This window comes from Thamnophis sirtalis, unplaced genomic scaffold, assembly GCF_051295495.1.
Source record: "Thamnophis sirtalis isolate CommonGarterSnake01/CBP01778 unplaced genomic scaffold, rThaSir2_p1.2 scaffold_6, whole genome shotgun sequence".
Taxonomy (NCBI): Eukaryota; Metazoa; Chordata; class Lepidosauria; order Squamata; family Natricidae; genus Thamnophis; species Thamnophis sirtalis.
Window position 1 is genome coordinate 42,564,138 of NW_028261386.1, and position 22,334 is coordinate 42,586,471.

At 37.8% G+C, this 22,334-nt stretch overlaps 1 protein-coding gene across 3 annotated transcripts in view; it reads left to right on the forward strand.

Annotated features, from left to right (window-relative positions):
- Positions 1 to 21,279, forward strand: part of HAAO (3-hydroxyanthranilate 3,4-dioxygenase) — a 35,225-nt gene extending 13,946 nt beyond the window's left edge. For 2 of the 3 annotated variants that reach the window (XM_087717711.1, XM_087717713.1), the window contains exons 4-10: positions 1,880 to 1,986; positions 5,328 to 5,417; positions 6,209 to 6,252; positions 12,516 to 12,661; positions 15,904 to 15,972; positions 17,962 to 18,044; positions 19,860 to 19,996. In XM_087717711.1, coding sequence (XP_087573837.1) covers positions 1,880 to 1,986; positions 5,328 to 5,417; positions 6,209 to 6,252; positions 12,516 to 12,661; positions 15,904 to 15,972; positions 17,962 to 18,044; positions 19,860 to 19,938 — 618 coding nt within the window. In that variant the 3' untranslated portion in view covers positions 19,939 to 19,996. Of the gene's footprint in view, positions 1 to 1,879; positions 1,987 to 5,327; positions 5,418 to 6,208; positions 6,253 to 12,515; positions 12,662 to 15,903; positions 15,973 to 17,961; positions 18,045 to 19,859; positions 19,997 to 21,156 lie in introns of those variants that run through there. The other variant, XM_087717712.1, reaches the window with a different exon arrangement.
- The last annotated feature ends 1,055 nt before the right edge of the window (positions 21,280 to 22,334 follow it).

Below are 22,334 nucleotides of genomic sequence, written 5' to 3' on the forward strand. Positions count from 1 at the left end.
CTTTCCCTTCTTCTTCCATGTCCAACAGGATGAATGAAAATAAGTGTGGGACAGTTATGGTGTTAATTTTTAATTCTTTGGCAATATCATTTGTCTGTGTCTATCTGTGTTGTGAAATTAAGGAACTTTCATCATGCCTTCTGATTGTTCTAGTTGGTGTTCATGGATACCCTCTGCTAAACGTCTACCTGTTTGTCCTACATAGTGACTATTACATTCCTTACATTGTATGTTATATCTGACTCCTGTTTTTTCCCTTCTGGGACTGCTGGGCCTTTTAGTTTACTTAGTATGTTTTGGAGGGATTTAGTTGGTATGTGTGCTATGGTAATGCCACATGATTCTAATAGTCTATTGCTGGTTTCTGAGGTGTTTTGGATATATGGCAGTGTTATTCTTTTCATAGCTTGTGTCAGTTGAGTTATGGTAGGCTGAATGGTCAGGCATTTTTTTAAATAAAGTTGTGTGGATATCCATTTTGTTGGAACACATTGTATAGATGCTTTGTTTCCATTTGTTCAAGGTTCTGCAGAGTGTTTATGGTTGTCTAAATAGTGTTCTTACACAGCTTCTCTTGTGGGAGGTTGGGTTGTTACTTTGATAATGGAGCACTTATTGGTGTGGGTAGTTTTTTGATAGACTTGTGTTTCTAATTTGCCATCACTGTCTCCACTGATGAGGATATCTAGGAAACGGAGTGTGTTATTGTTTTCTTCTTCCCTTAGGAGAAAATAGTTTCTCTACTTCCCCAGAAGCTCAGAGCCAATATTCTCTACAATATAATTTCCTGAGTTCCCACTTGGCAGAATATATTTTATGTTTTTTGTTCTTAATTGTTACTCTTTGACAACTCTTTGTTACTTTGATTATTTTTCTTATGTAGAATTACTTCTACTGTTAGCTTTTGCTGCAGTGTCTCTTTGCTTGTCCTAATAAATCTTTTATTTTCTTATGAACTGCACTATGACCATTCTCTCTTCTAATTCTCTTTTTTTTTTCTTCAAGCATTGCTACAAGTTTGTAGCTTTTGTAATATATGTCAGGTTATTTTCATGAACGAACACAAACATGTCGAAAGCACTGAAAGTCACAATTAGAGAGCCATGTCATGTTTATCTTCACTTCTATTCTGTAAGACACTGTAATTAGAAAAGCATTTATTTTTTCTTCTTCCTTTCTTAGACCCTTAGATTGCCCTAATGTCCATTTTCCTCTTAGAAGGAAAATTTGATAGACATTCAACTCTTGCTAAAAATCTAAAAAACTTAGCTTACTTGCTCAGTTTTCTTCTTCATAACTACCGTATATTCCTCCTGCATTCTCTGCACAAGGCCTGCTTGCTCAGCAGGAAGCAGCCATTTAGTCCTACACCGTGGGCAATCAACAGCATCAGAACACACTCCTTTGAGCCAGCAATTATTCAAGAGGTGAACTTTTCATTCTGCACAGCTGAGCATATGAGTCTCTCAGAAAGCATGATTCCTCTGTCTCATCCTCTTGAGCCTTTCAAGCTAGACCATACTAGGAGACAAAAGTAATGAATGCTAATCCTGTTTTTTATTATAATGTTACAACTGGTTTGAATGTATTTCCCTTCCTCCTCCCTTTATCTTCACAAGAATTAGGGAGGAGGGTCTTACCTGCTCTAGACTTGGATTTCTTTTATCTGACTGTTATCTTGGTAGGGGCTCTTCCTGCTGTTCCTTAAGGTTGTTCTTTCTTCCCATTACATTTCCTCCTATTGCTAAACTCCTTTTCAATCACTCAAGGCATTCAAGGAAAAATCAAATGGGAGAACAAAGACCAACTGAGATGACAGAGAAGATGTAACCAAATCTCCTGCTGTTGCTACATGTTTCAACTTTAATTTTGTTCTTAGATGTTTCTTTTACCAGCCAGGATTCCACATTCTCCACAAAGGTACGCAAACTCTGTGGGACTGGTCATTGAAAGGAGAAGATTAGACACAGAAACTGATGGACTGAGGTGAGATATCATTTTATTATAAATCTGATTTTATTATTATAAGCCACTCTGACAGGTTCTAGAGTTGAAAAATAATCTAAAATCTTTACCTCTATTAATAAATTATATGAGCATATGGGCAGTGTTATGCTGTGGGAGATGTTCTCACTTCTATATAGAGTCACTACAGGGATGTGCAGTCAGGGGAGGCAGGGGAGGCAGAGCCTCACCACTGTCATCATGAAAAGAAAAAAATGTAAAAGGAAAAAGGCAAGAGCTGAGGTCAGGCTGAGCTAGTTGCTGCCAGAGTCACCATGGATGACTCTGCTTAACTGTTTAAAAAAGCCTCTAACAAGCACCCTCTACAGGAGGAGGCAGGAGAACGATGTGCCTCATCTAGTCTGACTTTAGGCGTTTTAGGATCACTCGAGCAGAGTTAAGCAAGGGTTAAAAGCCAAAAAATTCCTGACATAGGCACATCGTTCTCCTGCCTCCTCCTGTAGAGGGCACTTTTTTTAGAGGCTTTTTTAAACAGTTAAGCAGAGTCATCCACGGTGACTCTGGCAGCAACTAGCTCAGCCTGACCTCAGCTCTTGCCTTTTTCCTTTTACATTTTTTTCTTTTCATGATGACAGGCAAGAGCAGACTTGAGATCCTCTCTGAAACATCTGGAAAAGGTATGTGTGGTTCGGAGGGAGGGGGAGGAAGTCAAACTTCATCCTCAAGTGTAGATCCCTCCCCAAGTGGAGCCACGTTGCCTTTTCAAACACAAACACACACACACACACACACACACACACACACACACACACACACCTGGATAAAAGTATATAAGCCCAGCTTCACTGATTACAAGTTTGAAAAGGCAACGTGACTCCACCTGCAATCAAAAGCTCAGATCGGCTTCTCTGCCTCTTCTCTCACCCCAGCCTGCAAGCAGGAGGTGAATGAGTGGGTGGGCTTTATTGTGTTTCAGGCATTTCCCACCCAGACAGCAGGCTGCATTTGCAATGGGGGGGGGGAGTATGGCAGAAGATCTGCTTTCAAGCCATTGGAAAATATATCCAATCCAACTTCTATGTTTGTGTTTGTTTGAGAAAGAGTGAGTGAGAGAGGAAAGGGGGTAGGAGAGATAGTCCAATCCAACTTCTCTGTGTGTGTGTGTCTGTTTGAGAGAGGGGGGAGGGAGGGAGAGAGGGAGGAAGGAGGGGGAGGGAGAAGAAAAAGAATGAAGGAAACTTTTTCGCAAAGGAGAAAAACAAATGCTGTCACTTTAAATCAGAACTAAGCATGCCTGGCTGTGGAATTCTGGGAGTTGAAGTCCACAAGTCTAAAAAAAATTGAAACCCACCACTGTGTCAGTGCCTCACCAGGCATAAACCTTACCGCACGTCACTGAGTCACTATATAGGGTCACTAGAACCAAACTTTATTGTATATTTAATTCAACAGAAGAATTAAGCATACAAACTCTGCTTGGTCACTTATGCCCTGCTTATCTTCTGTTTGGATCTCGATTATAGCAATATGTGCTATATGGGGCTACCTTTGAAAAATATCTGGAAGTTTGCAGTTGCATGAGCAATCTTGGCCACCCAAAGAATGGTTTATGTAACCCCTTTGTTGTATGTGCTGCATTAGTTGCCTCTTTGCTTCTGGATCCAATTCAAGTTTATGGTTATGAATTTTAAAAACTTACATGGCATAGGGCCAGGCTACCTATGGTACTACCTGATTCCAACCCCCCATCATCTCAGCCTGACACACACACACCCAGGTCAGACAGAGAATGTATGTTGCAGATTCTGTTAGTTAAAGACTTATGAACTGGTGGGGTCCTGGAAGACATTTTTCTCTACTGTTGCCCCTGCCCTTTGGGATATTCTCCCCAAAAGGTCAAGGTAGCCCTCAAATGTCATGACATTTCAAAAATATCTAAAGACCTGGCTTTGCCATCTTGCTTGTGGTTCACAGAAGAACACACAGCTGTGGGGTTGGTTAGCAGGCTGAAAGCCCCTCCCTTTTAATTAACATAATTTTCTTACCCTGCTTTAAATTTTCATCTTAAATTTATATTCAGTTGTTATGTTTTTAACATTTTAACATGTTTTTTAACATTTTATTTATTCATCCCAGAGTCCAGGGAGATAGATGGTTTCTAAATATGATAAATAAATTTAAATAAAGAAAGAAGGTGTGTATATAGTCAGAGCTCCAAAAACTATAATGTATTAGTGGATCTGGATCCAGTGTTCTATGCCAGTATTTCTCAACCTTGGCTACTTGAAGATGTCTGGACTTCAACTCCCAAAATTCTGGGAGTTGAAGTCCAGACATCTTCAAGTGGCCAAGGTTGAGAAACACTGTTCTATGCAATTGAATGGAGTATATTTGGATGTTTGGAGTATATTCTCTTATTATAGGGCTTAAAATATTCAGAAATCCAATAATGGAGAAAATGGCATATTTCTCTCTCTATGTAGTTTTTATCAATGCTGAGTTAAAGGAAGATATATGTGGTGGCACAAAACATCATTCAATCAAATCCTTTTTATGTTAATGCAACTGGAGAGTGAAGAATTCATAATCCTCTCCCATCTGCCATTTCCTTGGGGGAAATTATCATACTTCCTATCATGAGGAAAAACATTTATTCTTGAGATCATGGATTTACTGCCATATAATTATAGTTATCTAATTAGTTAATTTAATGTAATTTAGGGGGCGGGGGTGAAAACTAAAACATATGAGGAACAGTTGCAGGAATTAGGAATGACTAGGGTTAGGGTTGAAAAGAAGGACTAGGGATGACATGATAGCACTATTCCAATGTTCCAATATTTGAGGAGCTGCCACAAAGAAGAAAAAGGGGGAATTATTCTACAAAAGACCCGAAGGCAAGACAAGAAGCAATGGATAACTAAGGAGAGAAGCAACCTAGAACTAAGAATAAGTTTCCTGACAGTTAGAAGAATAAACCTGTGGAATGTCTTGCCTTCAGAAGTTACAGATGCTCCAACACTAGAGATTTTCAAGAAGAGGCTGGATAGCCATTTGTATAAACTGATATAGGGTCTCCTGCTTGAGTAGTGGGTTGGACTAGAAAACTTTCAAGTCCATTCCAACTCTGTTGTTCTGTTAATCTGTTACACATTTCTTTTCTTTTCTGTTAATCTTGTTTGATATCATATAGCCAGTTTTTCCAAACTTGCAGGCTTGTCTGAATTAAATTCAAAGCATTATGCACTCATTTTTTTCATGTTCATGACAAAATACATTACTTTTAACAATAAATTATCCCCTCTTTTGTATATTAAAGATATAAATCTACATATTTATATTCTTTTTCCCCCTTTTCCCAGATATTATGTTGGAGAATCAACAGATGTCCTTTTTGAAAGATGGTTTTACTGTGAGGATCTTGGTATACAACTTATTCCAATAATTCAAGAGTAAGTCTTCTTTAGGTTGAGCTTGATTCCTGGGACTTTCCAGGAAAATCTATGTGGGATTCTTGGTCACAACAGAAAGGGCTGGCCATTATTTTCTCCCTCCCAGATTGCTTTTCCTGAAGGGTCTCTGAAATTTCGGGTGTCTATGTTCTAATCAGGCTCCTTTGGAGCCTAATCAGGCTCCAAAACGTATAAACGTTTTGAGATCATCTGTCACATAGCTGAAACTTTCATTTTGCAGATTAATAGTTGGGCTTGATTTGCAGCATTACTTTGTATTGGCAAAGTAGTTTGCTGTTTCAGAATTATTAGGAGATGGAAGAAGTTTTATTTCTCAATGATCTTGTTTAATTGTGGTCTGTGACCACAGGTAATTTGTGTGAATTATTTATTTTGTCCTTAATTGTTTGTTCAAAGCTACTCCCTTTTTCTGTACGCCTCATTTTAATTCTAAAGCCACACTAATAAAATACCTGAACTATATCATCATATAATATCACTATCAATGCTTTGAGATATGTGCCTTAGATGGTCTACATGGCACCATAAATATTCTAGAAGGCGGTATCCATAATCTTGGAAGAATCCTAAATTTTGTCAAAATACAGTAAACTTAACATGGAACATTTTGGAAATGAGTATGACAAACATCCGTAAAGCTTGAATATAAACTACATCCTGTAATAATTTCATCAATAAAAGGGATTCCACTATTAATTCAGTAGTTTCACTCTGTACAGTCTGAAGTGAGAGATGATGGATTTTAGAATTGTTAACCTTTTTTATTTCAGATTTTTCAGTTCAATGCAGTATCAAACTGGGAAACCCAATCCAGGTGATGTAAACTTTGAAACTAAAATATATATTTTTTTTATCCAGCAAACAATAATAATTTTAAAAGCTTAACCAATTTTATTTTTCTTGCATTCATATCATTTGCTTGCTTTTAATATTTCTCCAAATGGAATTAACATTGCATGGAAAAAGTTGCCTTTTTTCTTTATTCAATAATAAAATATGTGTCAGAGAAAGGGAGAATAATTAATTATTTTCCAAGCTAAACTCAGCAGGCAGATTGAGATCTCCAGTCGTCCCAAGCCACAGTCATCATTATGCCTGAGTCCCAAACAGCAGGGGAATCCTCCATGTTCCGCACATTTGCAAAAACAGTGATTATACCATTCCTGCAAAATTCTACTTTGATTTCTCTATCCATCACAAGACAGAATGGGATTTATTTTTACTCTCTCTCTATACCTTCCCTTTTCAACCAATCTATTTAAAGTCGGCTTAAAAGAAAGGTGGGTTCTCTCCCCTTTAGGTTTTTAAAGATCTGTAAGGTCCTTTTTGGATAGCCATTTTGGGGGACTGCTATAAGGCTGGTTTCGTTCATTGGGCATGGAGTAGCTTGGCTCATGGGTGAGCAGAGGTTAAGTTGGGAACTTCTGGTTGACTTCTGAGTGATTTGAAATAGGCTGCCAAAGATTTAATTCTAAAATCATTAATGAAGAGCCATACTCCAATTAAAGTAGTAAGGCTACTACTATAGATTAGCTCTAACCTGCACACCCTTCCACTGTTTCTCCATGGCCACTTGTGCCTGGTTCCTTCCAGATACATTTGTACATATTTGGTGACAGCAGTCTTCTCTCACACTTCTCACATTCTGAGGAGGTTTTCAGCATTGTGCTTTGTCCAAGGACCTCCTTAGAGAGAAAGATTTGGCCTGAAGGGAAACAGTGCAAGGTCTCCCGAGCTTACCAAGAATGTATCAATTGAAATAAAGCCTTAGAGTCACAACATTGTTCTATTCTCCTAACATACCTCCTTCATATCCATATGAATACTTGGACAGGTGATTATATTATGAACTGGATAGGTATCAGTGGAGTGCTAATGTATCTCCAGACCAGGGGTGGGTTTCTCGCCCCGTTCCAACCGGATCGGTTGGAACGAGGCCGGTGGCGTCCTCGCGCACGCAGGCGGCGTCCTCGCGCACGCACGCAGCATCCTCGCGCACGCACGCGGCGTGCGCATGCATACTAGCATCTGCGCGATGCTCCAGCTGCTCCTGGAGGATCGCGCAGGCATTCTGCGCATGCGTGGAAAGCGCAGAATTTGTAAAAACCGGGTAAGGAGCGGGTGTGCGGGCGCGCGCGGGCGCGGGGGGGGCTTCGCCGTTCCCGGAAGTTACTTACTTCCGGGTTTGGCGACCAACCGGATCGCAGGGACCGGTGCGAACCGGTCGAAACCCACCCCTGCTCCAGACACTTCTCTTTGTGCTTGAAAAGTCCCCGGACACCTTCTGCCCTACCTGACTATAAAAATGATAAACAATTTCTATCTATTGCTTTACTTGAAAGTGTTACTACTTTTGATTCCTCACAACCTCAACAAAAGGACAAAGGTACAAATGTGTACTGTGTTTTAGCAGCCATTGTGTGTACGAACATGCTTCTCTTTTACCCGGCTGCTATTGTGAGAACACTGACAGCATGTTCTCTGTGTGTCCTCTGATCCTAGCAGCCTTGGCAGTTTAAGAAGATCTGGGTTCATTTTGGGAACCGGAAAATATATCCTTAATTTTGGGAAACAGTTGTATTTCACTGGCAAACAGCATGCTTGGCTTCTAAAGATATGCAATTTTCCATAGCATCTTGAGCAAGTATACTGCTGCCTTTTTGACAATTTATATAGTGAAAATATGAGTGCAGTTTGGCATTAAAAATAGAAATCACAGAAAACAGAATAACAGAGTTGGAAGGGAACTTTGAAGTCTAGTTAATCCCCTGCTTGATCAAGAGACCCTATACACTTTTGGACAAATGGTTGTCCACTCTCTTCCTGAAAGCCTCCAGTGAAGTATCGACAACTTCTAGAGGCAAGCTGTTCCATGGATTAATTATTCTCACTGTCAAGAAGTTTCTCCTTAATTCTAGGGTGGATCTCTCTTTACTAATATTATATCCACTACTTTTTGTCCGGCTTTAGATGCTTTGGATACAGGGACGTGCAGTCACTAGAGGTAAGGGAGGTGTGGCCTCACCAGTCATGAGGAAAAGGAAAGTATTTTAAAGAATTTTTTAAAAATAATTAAAGCCAAGGTAGTTGCTGCCAGTTTCACAGTGACTTGGAACAGTGCTTTATGTTAACCATAAGAGGAGGCCAGAGAACCAGGGGCCTCTTTTACATAAGGAATTAAAGGAGTTAAGCAAGGGTTAACAAGCAAAAAATTCCTTATGCAAATGAGGCACGTATTCTCTCGTCTGCTGTAGAGGGCATTTTTAGAGGCTTTTTAGAGTTCTCTGGGAGCAACTAGCTCAGTCTGACAGAGCTCTGGCCTTTCATGAGGGGAGGGCAGGGCAGGGCAGGAGAAGTAGAGTTGAAATCGTCTCTGAAACAGCTGGAAAAGGTGCGTGTGTGGGGAGGGGGGATGAATTCAAAAAGTTTGATCGGAAGGCAGCAGGGGAAGGCGGGGTATGGCAGAGGAGCTGCTTTCAAGCCTTTGGAAAATATATCCAATCCAACTTCTGTGTTTGTGTTTGAGAGTGAGTGAATGAGAGAGGGATCCAAGTTCTCTGTGTGCATGTGTCTGTTTGAGAAAGGGAGAGAGGGAGGAAGAAGGGGGACGGAGAAGAAAAAGAATGGGAAAACTTATTTTGCAAGGGGAAAAAATGCTGTCGCTTTAAATCAGAACTGAGCATGCCTGGCTGTGGAATTCTGGGAGTTGAAGTCCACAAGTCTAAATAGTGCCTCACCAGCCCTAAAGCTGACCGCACGTCACTGTTTGGATAATAGATTGAGCCTGCTTCTCTATGACAGCCTCTCAAGTATTGGAAGGCTGCTATCATGTCACTCTTAGTCCTCTCTTTGCTAGACTAGATATACCTAGTTCTCATAACCATTCATCATACAGTTTCTCCTCCAGATCCCTAATCTCTTGTATGAAAATATTTAGCATCCCAGATTAGGACTTCTCCTTCTGTATTTTCACTGTAAATTATTTTAGATTGTGAATGTGTTGTAAGTGATTTTTTTTTCTCCAAATTAATCATTTTATTACAAAAGACAAATAATACATTGTAGAATACAAATATAAGTACATAAAATGAATTTTGTAGGACATAATATTCCTCTAAAGGCTTTTGCCCAGAGTCCCCAGCCCAGCCCACCACTGGAATTAAAAAACCTTCAAAATAGTAAAATAATAAAAATTAGAGGGTGTACCCCGCAACAGATTATTGATCTTTATGAGGTATGCATTGTGATGTGAATCAAAGTTCTTTGTCCTAACTTACATATATAAACTGGTTTTTGCTTTACTTCCATCAGTTTTCAGTCAATAATCTCTTTCATTTAAAATATTGTATAAGAAGTTATCATAGGAAAAAAAGTTGCAGCAATTAGACAGTGTTGTTATTACACCATAATAGCAGAAACTTCACGATGAGCTCAAAACAAAGCAATATCATAATTCCCCACCCGCCCCCGTTCCATCTAGCCAATTATACTGCTGAAATTAGAAGCGGATGTTGTTAATGAACATTTGGGATACCACTGAGATACTCAATATTTTTCTGCACCATGTTTGGGCCATTATTGAAAAAGCATCCCAAGGGCATATTATGAAAGCACCCCCATAGCTTTTGAGGAGTAAAAAGTGGGTGAGAACTTGGATTTTATCATTGTTCTGAACACAATGTTGCAGTTAATTTCACAAGACGTAGATATGAAAATTTCAGAAGAGAACGTAAAATACCTACTGATCTTTCAGAGAGTTTGAATACAAACAGAAGATATAGTACGGTACATTGCATTTACAAGGGTGATAACCAATTCTGTTCCATAGAGAGAAATGGGTCTCCAAGATATTGCTGAGTAGCATGAGAATGGACTGTGTTACGCAGTATGGTAATTTAAAAGGTTTGAAAGGGGAGTTCCCCAACAAAGGGACTAATGGGTGAATGGATGGGATATCTGTTATAAAAATACAAGGCCCAAGAGAGTGAACAGGTTTTTCTACTGTCATAATGTCAGGGAAACAGTTAAAAACTAATACTCATTTACATTGGTTGGGGGTCAGCTCTTTTCTAAATTGGTTCACAAATTTCTTGAAAATGTAAGATTGGCTCTCACAAGGTGGTATGAATCGGCTCCAACACACAATTGATAACAGTCCTCCCCAAGTAGCTTATAAACAATAGAAATAAGATTCAGTATGTTTAACATTGAGCATACATAACAAACCACACTGAATCAACTATTGTTTTTTAAATGCACTTCAGCCATAAAACAAAACCAGTTTGTGTACAGCAGTATTTAGAGCAACAGGTTTTGGAAAATAATATTTAATTTTTCTTTCTTTAAAAAAAAAAGATTTTTATTAACAAACATGTAAAATACACACACACAAAATTTAGACGTATACCACATTTACACAATACAATACGAACAGGAACTTCCTGTTCTTTATAATAGCAATTATCAATCGATACTGCTCACCTTATATTATTTCCCCGATAAAGATACTAAATTGTATGACATCGAAACAGAACCACACGAATTGGATAAAATTATTCAAAGCTCAGATAGAAAGATGATAGGGAGAATATATAAATTCCTCCTAAAGTACAAAATGGAAGAAGAAATTGTGAAAGAACAAATGATAAAATGGGCACAAAACTTTGGCTATTATATTGAATTAGACAAATGGGAAAAATTTGGGGGAATAAACTTAAAAATGACACTATCAGTTGCATACAAGGAAAACCAGTACAAAATGTTTTACAGATGGCACCTGGCACCAACAAGGTTAGCTAAAATCTTAACAAATACCTCCCCAAAATGTTGGAAATGCGAATCAATACATCGAACATATTACCATTTATGGTGGACCTGTGAGGAGGCTAAAATTTTGGGAAAAGTCTCAAAAATTGGCTGGAGGCCATAACAGGGGTTAAAATAGAATGGAAACCTGAAGCTTTTTTATTAGAAATAATGTCTGTGAAATACAAAAAAGAAATCCAGTATTTAATACTACATATAATTACGGCAGCAAGGATTGCCTTTGCCCAGAAATGGAAAAACAAATTAATTCCAAGTGAAGATGAAATAATAAGAAAGGTTATGGACTGTGCCGAAATGGACAAACTAACTAAAGAAATCCAGGGAAAAGAAGAATCAGAATTCTACCAGATATGGGATAAATGGTATAGGTGAATGGAGGAAAGAAACAAAAATCAATGAAGGAATATAATAAAACTCAAAAAATAATAGTTATGGGTAAAATAAGAGGGTTAAGAATGGTGAAATCCAAATGAAATATAATAGAAGGTGAAATATTTAATTTTTCAACCCATTCTGTTTCCCACAACTGTGCTATATTATAAAAGTCACACATTTAGAAAAAGCATGAAATGTTAAAGTTGGAAGAAAATGTGGAGATTGTCTAGACCATCTCCCTGCCCCATGCTGGAACCCAGTATTATAGGCTCCCCAAAATAGGGTTACTCAGCTTCTGTTTAAATACTAGAGAGCCCACCAAACACAATTTGTTTCATTGCTGAACAGCTCTTATTGTTAGGAAATTCTCTCTGCTGTCAAGTTGAAGTTGAAATCTGCTTCTCTGTAATGTATACATATTCCTTACATTCTGGAAAACACTAAACAATTCTCTTCTGTTGTATATTCAACCCCCTGCTTTATCAGATATTCAGAATGAAGCATTTGTGACTGATAGTTGTTGATCTGTATGTATGTATGTATGTATGTATGTATGAATGTATGTATGTATGTATTCATACATACATGTTCATCTGAATACACACACACACACACACACACACACAGTTACAGATACGTAAACATATACAATGAAGGGAAACCCACCACCTCTCATACTAGATACTACCAAACTACTTTCAAAGAGTGGTCCTTTGTGCTCTGTGAGCTGGCTTATTTATAATCAGTCTAGCACTGATTATGCTGCCTAGTTTGGTTAATGAAACGGCAAGATGTATAAAATAAAAAAGTACAATATAGAACACTGTCTTTTCAATATCTTTGTTCCTTTTCTCTTTGTTTTTTATTTGTTTATAGATGAAATTGTAAGAGCAACTCCTTTCCCACTAAATGATGTCACAGTCATGGATCCTTTTTCTTTGCAAGCTTGGCTGAATGATCACCAAGAAAATATAGCTCTGAAACAATCCTTGAGTCTTTTTGGAGACAACTTTGAAACAGAGGTTAAAAAAATCAATTTTTAATTTTGAACTAGAAGGATCAAATAAGACTTTCTTATAACTGAAGAAATTATATCCTGTTGGGAGATTTATTATTTCCTTCCCTCTTTCTCTCACTTGAAATTATGTCTCCTTATACCTAATTAAATTATAAATACTAACCCTTATGTGCAATCTAACCTCTAGGCTCACCTTCTGGCCCTCTTCCATTGGCCTATTACCAGGTAGATCAGACAAGACACATGGCTCTCTAAGATAATTTGACTTGATTTTGAAGCTATATTTAACAGACTCTTGCAAATCACCATCACCTTTACAGCCTGATATTTTAGGGAATGTCCCTCCTGAACCCTTTGCTCCATCCACTATGCCTTTGTGGGCTACACTTCCTCTTATCTGTTGTTCCCCAGACAGCATCTCTTTGCTTGTTTTTCAAAGTCATTGTCTCATACAATTACATCTATATAAAGGCAGAAACGGGCAAATCTATCTGCTGTTGGTTTGCTAATTTCCTAATCCTAATAACAAAAACACTCTCAAGGAAAATAGACTATTCTACTGCACTGAAAACAGTCAGAAATCACTGTTGTTTTTTTTACCTTATATTTCTCTCCCCTTCTTGACTTTCCCCCTTTCTTTTCTGATCTTTGTTTCTATTTTATTTCATATCACAATAAACTCTAACAAAAAAAGAAGAAAAATAAAGAAATGTCAACTGCACAGGTTAGAATTTGAAATCTGGAGCAACTCAATCTTCAGCTTCTTCCTGTGTGCAAGGAGGGATGTTTCCAGCCTGAACCCTACAGAGAGATCCCAGGTGCTACAATCTCCTGGCTTCTTTTCTACCTACAAGTCGAGAACCAGGAGTAGTTTTTTTTTCTCAAGATGACATAATGGGTTGGTCTAGTCTGGTTATGTTGGAGCAGGTAGTCCTCTAGATCAGTGTTTTTCAACCTTGGCAACTTGAAGATGTCTGGACTTCAACTCCCAGAATTGCCCAGCCAGCTAATGCTAATGCTGGCTGGGGAATTCTGGGAGTTGAAGTCCAGACATCTTCAAGTTGCCAAGGTTGAAAAACACTGCTCTAGATATCCAGGTGTCAAGCCGTAAGCCATAAAATATTTTATAGATCATAACCAGCACATTAAATTTTCCTCGGAAACTAATCAATAACTAGCACATTAGCAACCCTACGATATATTGTAATTTTTCCAGGATTAGTGCCAGTTAGCACGCTGGCCACTGCATTGGAGCTCAGTACTGCTTTTAGTGTTCTTTAAAGGTAAGCACAAGGAAAAGCACATTGTAGTAGTCTAAATAGGTTGTAATGAAGGAATGTGTTGAGATCCTCTTGTATCTAGTAAAAAAAAAAAAACCTATGTACTGTACTAACCCAAGCTGGGCAAAGATTATCTAATCACAACTTATACCTGTGCCAGCAGGAGCTATGTATTAAGAAGGATGCCCAGACTGTAAACTTGCTCCTTCATAGTAGTATTTGCCAGAAACAAGACTATTTCAATAGAAAGCCTTATAGCAATAGCAATAGCAATAGCAGTAGACTTATATACCGCTTCATAGGCCTTTCAGGCCTCTCTAAGCGGTTTACAGAGAGTCAGCATATTGCCCCCAACAATCTGGGTCCTCATTTTACCCACCTCGGAAGGATGGAAGGCTGAGTCAACCCTGAGCCGGTGAGATTTGAACCGCTGACCTGCTGATCTAGCAGTAGCCTGCAGTGCTGCATTTAACCACTGCGCCACCTTGGCTCCTTATAGGATTAGCCTTCATCTATTCTGCCTCATTCAGATTTAAGGCAGTTGCATCTCCAAGGTGGAAATGTATATAGATGATATTTTGTTCTTTCTATTAATTCATGTCTAATTTTCAGGGACTGTCTGACAAGTCTCTTTAATTTTCTTGGCAAGGCTTTCAGAAGTGGTTTGCCATTGCTTATTTCTTAGGGCTGAAAGAAAGTAACTGGCCCAAGGTCATCCAACCAGCTTTGTGCCAACGTGGGATTAGAACTCATGGCCTTAACCCTTACACAAATCTCGCTTTCTAGTCTGGATGATACTACACCACAAATATTTTTGTATTATTGTACTTGCTTATAAAACTTAGCTAGGGGTTGAAAGATCACCAAAATAAAACTTTATTTCAAGATTTTTAAAAAACTAGGAGAAATGACTTTTACAGCCATTGGAGTAAAGTCAAAATAAAATCCAAAGATCTGTTATCTGGCCACAGTTTTGGTTTGAAAAAATCTATATGTAAAATAATTTTAGTTTGAAAGAATTGAAACATAATCTCTCTTAAGGAAAGATATAATTACAATAGAATTGTTGCATTATTTAGATCTCCAATCCCTAACACACCCTTTAGTGCTGTATTTGGTACATTTTCATCTTATTTTCTATTTGTACTAAAAACAGTAGTAGATGTCACTTCAGATCCACCAGAGGCAAGTTACGGTATGTTCTTTGTTAGTTTTCCAATGATGTTCTTGGAAACTTTCCATCGTGTCAGGGCTACCTGTGCTGAAAATCTCCTTGTTGCAGCAAGAGAAATTAAGGAAATGAAGCAATGGAAAATAGCCAATGATTACATCAACCTCTTGAAGGGGGAGCGGTGTCAATTCACCTTTAAACAAATCTGAAGCCATATTTGGGAGTTCCCAAACTTAGAACTTTCCAAATCAGGACTTTCTATTCTGAACAAACTTTCTTACCTAATAAACTGTGACGATCAATTGGAATTTTTTGCACGAAACCAGGTCTTGTGCAATTAACAAGGTGCTATTTACAACCTCCATGCACAACAGGAGTGATAATACAGTAAGCGTAGTTACTGGGAAAGTGAAATAGTGTGAAAATCATTATTGCAAAAACAAATGCTGCAAAAGCTAATCCTTTGAATCTTTGAAAGGTAGAAATTTTGTATATAATAGGTTCAGTTCATAACTCAAGAATAGTTGAGAATAAACTGTATTAACTGAACTAGGAAAAGTGTCACAAGGGTCTATGGCATATTTCTTTTTTACTTTCTACTATATAATAAAAGAGATTTTTTTTATTTCTAAGAAATATGATATATTTCAGCTATATAATGAACAAGCGTGAGGTGCTTCCTCACAATATAAATATATATTCCATTAAGATGTATTGTATTTCGTTAAAATAAAGTAGATACACTTAACCCTAATCTTGAAATAAAAACAACACATTTTCTTGGTTGTCTCTTAGGTTATAATATTTGGACCAGGAATAACTGAAGAGGGAGGGAAGAATGCAGATATATGGATATGGCAGTTGGTATACATGCTTTATTTCTTACTTGCTATGTACAGGATTGTATTTTTAAAAAACCAAAGAAACTTCCAGAACCAACACGTGCATTGTTCTTATTTATCTTTCCCTTAGACTACAAAGTAATGGAGGATCACTAAAAAAAATCAGTCTTCATAAATGACCCTTCTACCACTGTGGTTCATGTCTTAGATAAAACTCTATATTTATTTTCCCTTTATTACGGCTATCGCTTTACCATTAGGATCTGAGATCTTGGCAGTAATCTGTTTACTGCTGCAAAGTTAACTTTCCTCTTATTAAAAAAAATCATTTCAAAACATTCCTCAAAAGTAACTAGAAATTAAGGATGTTTCCTCAATTTTTTTTTAAAAAGGGGGGAGCGGTTCTGCACCCACCATTGTTGAGTCATCAAAAAATAGGACTGATGTTGGAGGCGGGGCTTGATGTTGCTACGACACGACATGCAATCTTGGGGCTCCAGGATTGCTTTCAGTATCTCTGTTGCTGGACGATCCTTTTTCGATCTAAACCGTTCTGAAGGAACGGTGATAGTGAAGGGCATGTCCTGCTGATCTCTTTTATTCACAAAAAGGCAGAAGCCCCTGAGTTGCATTTGCAGCCCTTGGCTGTTCTTTTAGTTTTCCCGCTCACAGAGCAAAATCTGTTCCTCTCATTTCCTTCTCCCAGTAGCCTTGTGCATCCTGATGTGGAATAAAGTATGGGTGTACTTGTTTGGTTTGTCTATCTGTGGGTAAGTATGTAGGCATACCTCAATGCCCTAATTTTGAATGAGGCCCTTAAATCCAGAAAAGTCATTCTTGTTTGCCTAAGGCAAAAAATATATATCTATAATAGTGAAAGTAATAATAACAATAAATGAATAAACAGAGGCAAGTAGCTAAAAAAACTTGGCAAAATAATGCAAATGGAGAAGTTTTCTAGAAAAGTTACTGCAAAAACTAAATCCATCCATGAATAGTTGTGTTTGACACAAGAGAGTAGCAGTCTTCTAATCTAAAGTACTTGAGTTCCCCCTAAGTTGCTGGAATCTGAACCAGCAACTTACAAATGACTGAAAGACTCTGAGAAACCAAGATGATGGGAAAATAGGAAGCCTGAAAGCTGATTGCATTGAGTGTGCAATCAGTTCTCTCCTTTTGAAGGAATGCAATTACCCTTCAAAAAAAGTAGGAAAAAGAGAAGGTAGCCAGACACAAACTGTGTCTCTCCGAATGCCTGGCAGGGACCTGAGCATCTACTGATGATGATAAGCCTCCTTCCCTTCAGGTACATCTGTGTTCAGTTCAGACTTCTTTTAGTTTTTGCAGAAGTGAATTAGCTTGACACGACGTCTCTCTGTTGAGATAAAGATGGCCTTTTCCCACACTAATGGTTCCCTCTTAGTAATGTCTACACCATCCCTGTGTAGTTTAGAGAACTATTTTTTTTAGTCTGAAAAGTTTTTCAAATATCAGTTTAGAAATGTAGAAAAGGAAATGGGGGGAAGGGAGGGGGTAATCCCTTCCATTTTCAAGCAGACCAACCAATCTGCAAACTTAGTTTATTAATGAGTCTCCTGGTTGGATTGTTTCTGCTCATTCTTCCTCAGTGTCAGTGGGTTTTTTTTTTCAAATTTAAAAATTATGAGAGCATCCTAAAGGGGAAAGGGGAAGTATTTAATGTTGTAGATGAGTGACAGAAATATACTAACAAATTTACTAGAATTTTCCCCCAACTTTTTATCCACGTTACTGTAAGCAGTAGACATTGGGAAAGATGTGAGAATGTTGCCAAAGCAATCAGCTTAATTGTGTATCTACAGTTAGCTTACTGTCATTGATGAAGTAGAGCAAAGATGAATACGAGATGGGCAAGATTTGTTTATACAGATATACCGCTGAATTTTTAAACTTACATTTTAAATTATATCTCTGTTTCCATTTTAAAACCAGAAAGAATTAAAAGTCTGCCTCTTTTCCCCCACCATTTTAGGAAGGTTCATCTTTTGTTACTATTGATAGAAAAATCCTGACTTTAAGGGCTGGAGATAGTCTTCTTGCCCCAGTGCAAACTAAGTAAGTAAAATATTGTTATCTATCTTCTATTGTTGCCCACATTTGACTAAAGCATTTTTATACTCCCAGGTATCCCTGTCCTTTCCATTTTCTATTAATGTAAGGTTAAAATGAACAGAGTCTTCAGGTGCAGACTTACAGGATCCTAATATATAAGGTTCTGTAGATGATCACTCTATCCAATGTAGCAGCAGTTTTGGCCGGAATTTCCTAGATGAGACCTTGTTCCCCAAGGAAGCAAAAAGGACTTAGAGGTCTTTGGCTCCCTCCCACCTGTAAATGCCAAATCTTTAATGCTTGTCTTGATCTGGTTTATATAACTTCTTTGCAGGTTTGCAGAATTTGTGGGTTTAAATTTGTGGTTTTCTGGACATAGATGATCTACAATTCACAGCCTAACCATGTAGCATGACCAGAGACAAAAGTTGCCAGAAATTAGTTTAGCAAAATCTATTGGAATAAATTGGTTATATTTTCCCCCTGAGGCTGAATAAGTATTTGTCTTTCAGAAACAGCTATAATGTTAAAATGATTTCTGAATGTTTTGTTTCCTCTAGATCAATGAAGCACTGATTTTAACAAGCTACTTTTTGCAAATATGCCATGAATCAAATTCAATATGTATTATTCTTTTGGTGAATAATTTCCAGAAAAATAATTTGTGCTGGCTTTTTAATCTCCTGAAATACCTGTTCTGTGCTATTAATCTAAACTTGATTCATCCAAGAGATTTTTTGCTTTTAATCACTTGACTGGGAAGCATGCAACAGTACCATTAAAAAAATGTAGGCAGACTATGACGATTATGTACTATATTCAGGACACACAAGTCCCAAATGATGCCTCTTGTCACTTATGTCTCCCTGAATTGCTTACATATTGTACTGTTCTCATGAACCACATTCTTTATCTGAGATTATTCTTGAGCAGTCCTGAAAGATCTAGCTATGTCTTGGTATAAGTCAGCAAATCTGAGATCCTTTAACTAATGAAGGTCTATCTTCTGATATTGGCATCCCCAAGACCTCAACAGAGGAGGCACCTGGTACATGGCAGCGATGGTGAGACTGATAGCTGGCTCAGCATTAAGATAGGGCTTGATAGTACAGAATCTGATTCTTGACATGCCTCCTCCTGATTCTATTCCATGTTTTAGACTCTTGAAACCAGCCCAGAATGCATACATATAGCCCACTGAATATGCTTTGATGTTGGTAGAGGCAATTGCAGGGATAGAATATTAACACTGAAATCACAGTTAAGTTAAACCGAGTTAAATCTAACTAAATATTTAATTCAGCCAAGCTTCCTGGTGGGATCCATTCATCTTTGGTATGGCAATTTGCTCTAATTATTTCAATACGATGTTTCCATATCTTTTGGCAACTTTCTATGTAATTAAAGTAATGATACTTTCCCAGAACACCCAAATTATTTGGATTTATTGCTTCAATTACTTGTAATTAAATTTGGAGAAGGAGGAGCAGTTTGAAGCTACACTATAAAATTTGTAGCATCCTCAAAATAATACTAAGCTTCTTTTTAACTGATAATAATTCTTGGAATTGTATTGAAAAAAATAACACATGATTTTTAATGGGTTAGGTGCACCAGTATTTTAGGAGATTCAGATTTTACACTTGTTAGACAACCTTCCCAACTTTGTATATCCAGATGTGTCTAGATTGTGATTCTCAGAATTCCCAGCTAAGAGCTAGGAGGGAGGTAGTTGGGAAAGGTACTTTGCTATGGCTCATAATAACATTTCTGACAACTATGCATCATTCTTTACTTTTGTTTGGTTTTTTTTTTAAGGTTTCACTGGAAGAGAGATGAAGGATCCATTGCTCTTTCTGTTGTTCAGAATCCAGAGAGGAAAAGACCCTATGTCTGAGTTTGGTATCTGTATCCTGCTCTCAAGAATTATTAATACAATTCTCTTTAAATACAAACAGTATCTATGTTCTGCTTGTTCTAGAACTCTGAAAATATAATGTAAATGTATTTCCTGGAACTGAGTGCAATTTGATGTGTGTGTGTGTGTGTGTGTGTGTGTGTGTGTGTGTGTGTGTAGAAATGCTGCCTAACCTAAAAGGTATATTCATAAATATGTCAGGACATCACTATGAATAATTTGTAGTTATAAAGGATGTTTATTATGCACAGGACCAGATGTTCATTACCAATATCAGCATCTTAGTATAAACAGGAAGGAGCACTAGTATGTTATATCTCACTTCTGGTCTCTTCGCTGAACTCTGGTTGGTTACTAGATGTAGAGTTTGTTCTGCTCCAGCAAAGTCTTTCTTAGAATCCTGTCAAAGTTGACTCCGCTTTCCATCCTTCTGAGGTCAGTAAAATGACTCTGTAAATCACTTAAAGGGGGTTGTAAAGCACCATGAAGCAGTATATAAGTGTACGTCCTATTACAATCCTGGTTTTTGCAGCTGCTTGCATCCAGAAAATTGGCTTTGCAGTTCAGTGTTCCAGACTGTTAAAAATGTACCAAGTCCACAATGAAATTCTTTGCCATTACAGGGGCATAAAAAGAATATTAACACTATTGGTAGTGTTTTCCTTATTTAAACCTTAGAAGAAATGGGAAATTCAGACCATTCCTTGAAAAACTGAGTGAATAATGAAAGGTGTTTTTCTAAGACACATTGATGGCCACTTATTTGGGAAGCTATAAATGGGGATTGGATGGATTCATAAAAGATTAGTTTATCTTGATGATTGCATGTTATCTCCAACATTAGACAGAGAAAGTTTGTTCTTTCATAAGATTCTGATACACAGTAAATAAGCTTTTATCAGTGGACTGAATGCTGAGATCTTTCTTGACAGTGCAAGAAATTTTGCATCCATAAAATAAGTTCGGTTAAATGAAAAAAGACCAAAATGGAGTACAGTTAGCTCAATGAGTCTCCAAATAAGTCTGTGCTTGCTACAGGCAACAGTTGCCTCTGCAAAAATGACATCATACAATGGAAGGAAGGAAGGAAGGAAGGAAGGAAGGAAGGAAGGAAGGAAGGAAGGAAGGAAGGAAGGAAGGAAGGACAAAATAGAGTTAAAACTCCATAACCAACAGCATCTTCTTACTCTGGCCAAGGTCAAAGAGAGATATACATGGGCATATACTTGGAAGAGCCCTCATCTACCAAGGCCTATCATCAGTTTTGTTGGAACCACAGCCAGCTTTATGAAGAGTGTGTAAGAAATAACACAATTCAGGAGCCCTTGCTGTGTACTATATTTCATACCAATTGTTTAAACTGAGCCCAGAGGAAAATGAAGCTAAGACATCATTCCAAGATGTCTCTATCCCCATCTATCCCTAATAGCCTGCATTCTCAGTATTATATTGTAACTGAGAGAGTTGCAGTAGAATTGGGAAATAAATGGATTTGGTAGAAAGTGATAAAGCTAGACAAAGAGGCTGAATGTTAAAAACGAATTGCTGAGGGACATGTAATTGGAAAGAATCAGAAGTGGGGGGAACAGAATAGACATAAATGTAAAGAATTCATGGGAAAAGCTACAAGACTTTTTAGTAAATAGCATTAAGCCTGCAAGGAATTCAGACTTGAGTATCTCTGAAAAAGGAGGATAATTATTTTCCTGAAAAATTGAGAAAAAAACCTGGGTGTGGGAAAGGGAACAAAAAGCCATGGAGTATGTATCTATGTTTAAAAAAAGTCAAGATGGCAATTGCAATCTTTGTTTGGGTGTCCCATATTTGTGATGCATATTTAAAAGGTTTGGGGTTTTAATTATAACTAATATAATTCTAACTGCCATTTTGATTTTTTTAGCCTTACCCCTGTTGTGGAGTTAAGGGTATAAGGCATGGGTATCAAACTCACTGCATCACATTGCCATCACATTTTGCTACATTTTTCCCATTTGCGGACCTGGGGTTGGCATGGCCTGCACTTGACACATCCAGCACACAAGCCACCAGTTTGAAACCCTTCTTGGAGACATAAATGACTGACTGGGGAGAAAAGCAGAAAAACAGCAGATAGTTAACTTGGAAGTCATGGGTACAAAAAGGAAGGGAAAAGGGGTGCATAGTTTGCCTATAGTAAAGAACAGCTTAATGGGATAAAAGGATAGGAACCAGAGAAAAAGGCAGAAAAATTACTTGAGAGAAAGGGAAAAAGAGACTATAGTTGCAAGTTAAAGGAGTTAGAGAGAGACTAATGCTGCTCACAAGTTAGAGCTAAAAGGGGACACAGGAGCAACAGCTCTGTGTTACAAAGTGAGAAGATCTACCGATGGTAGCAT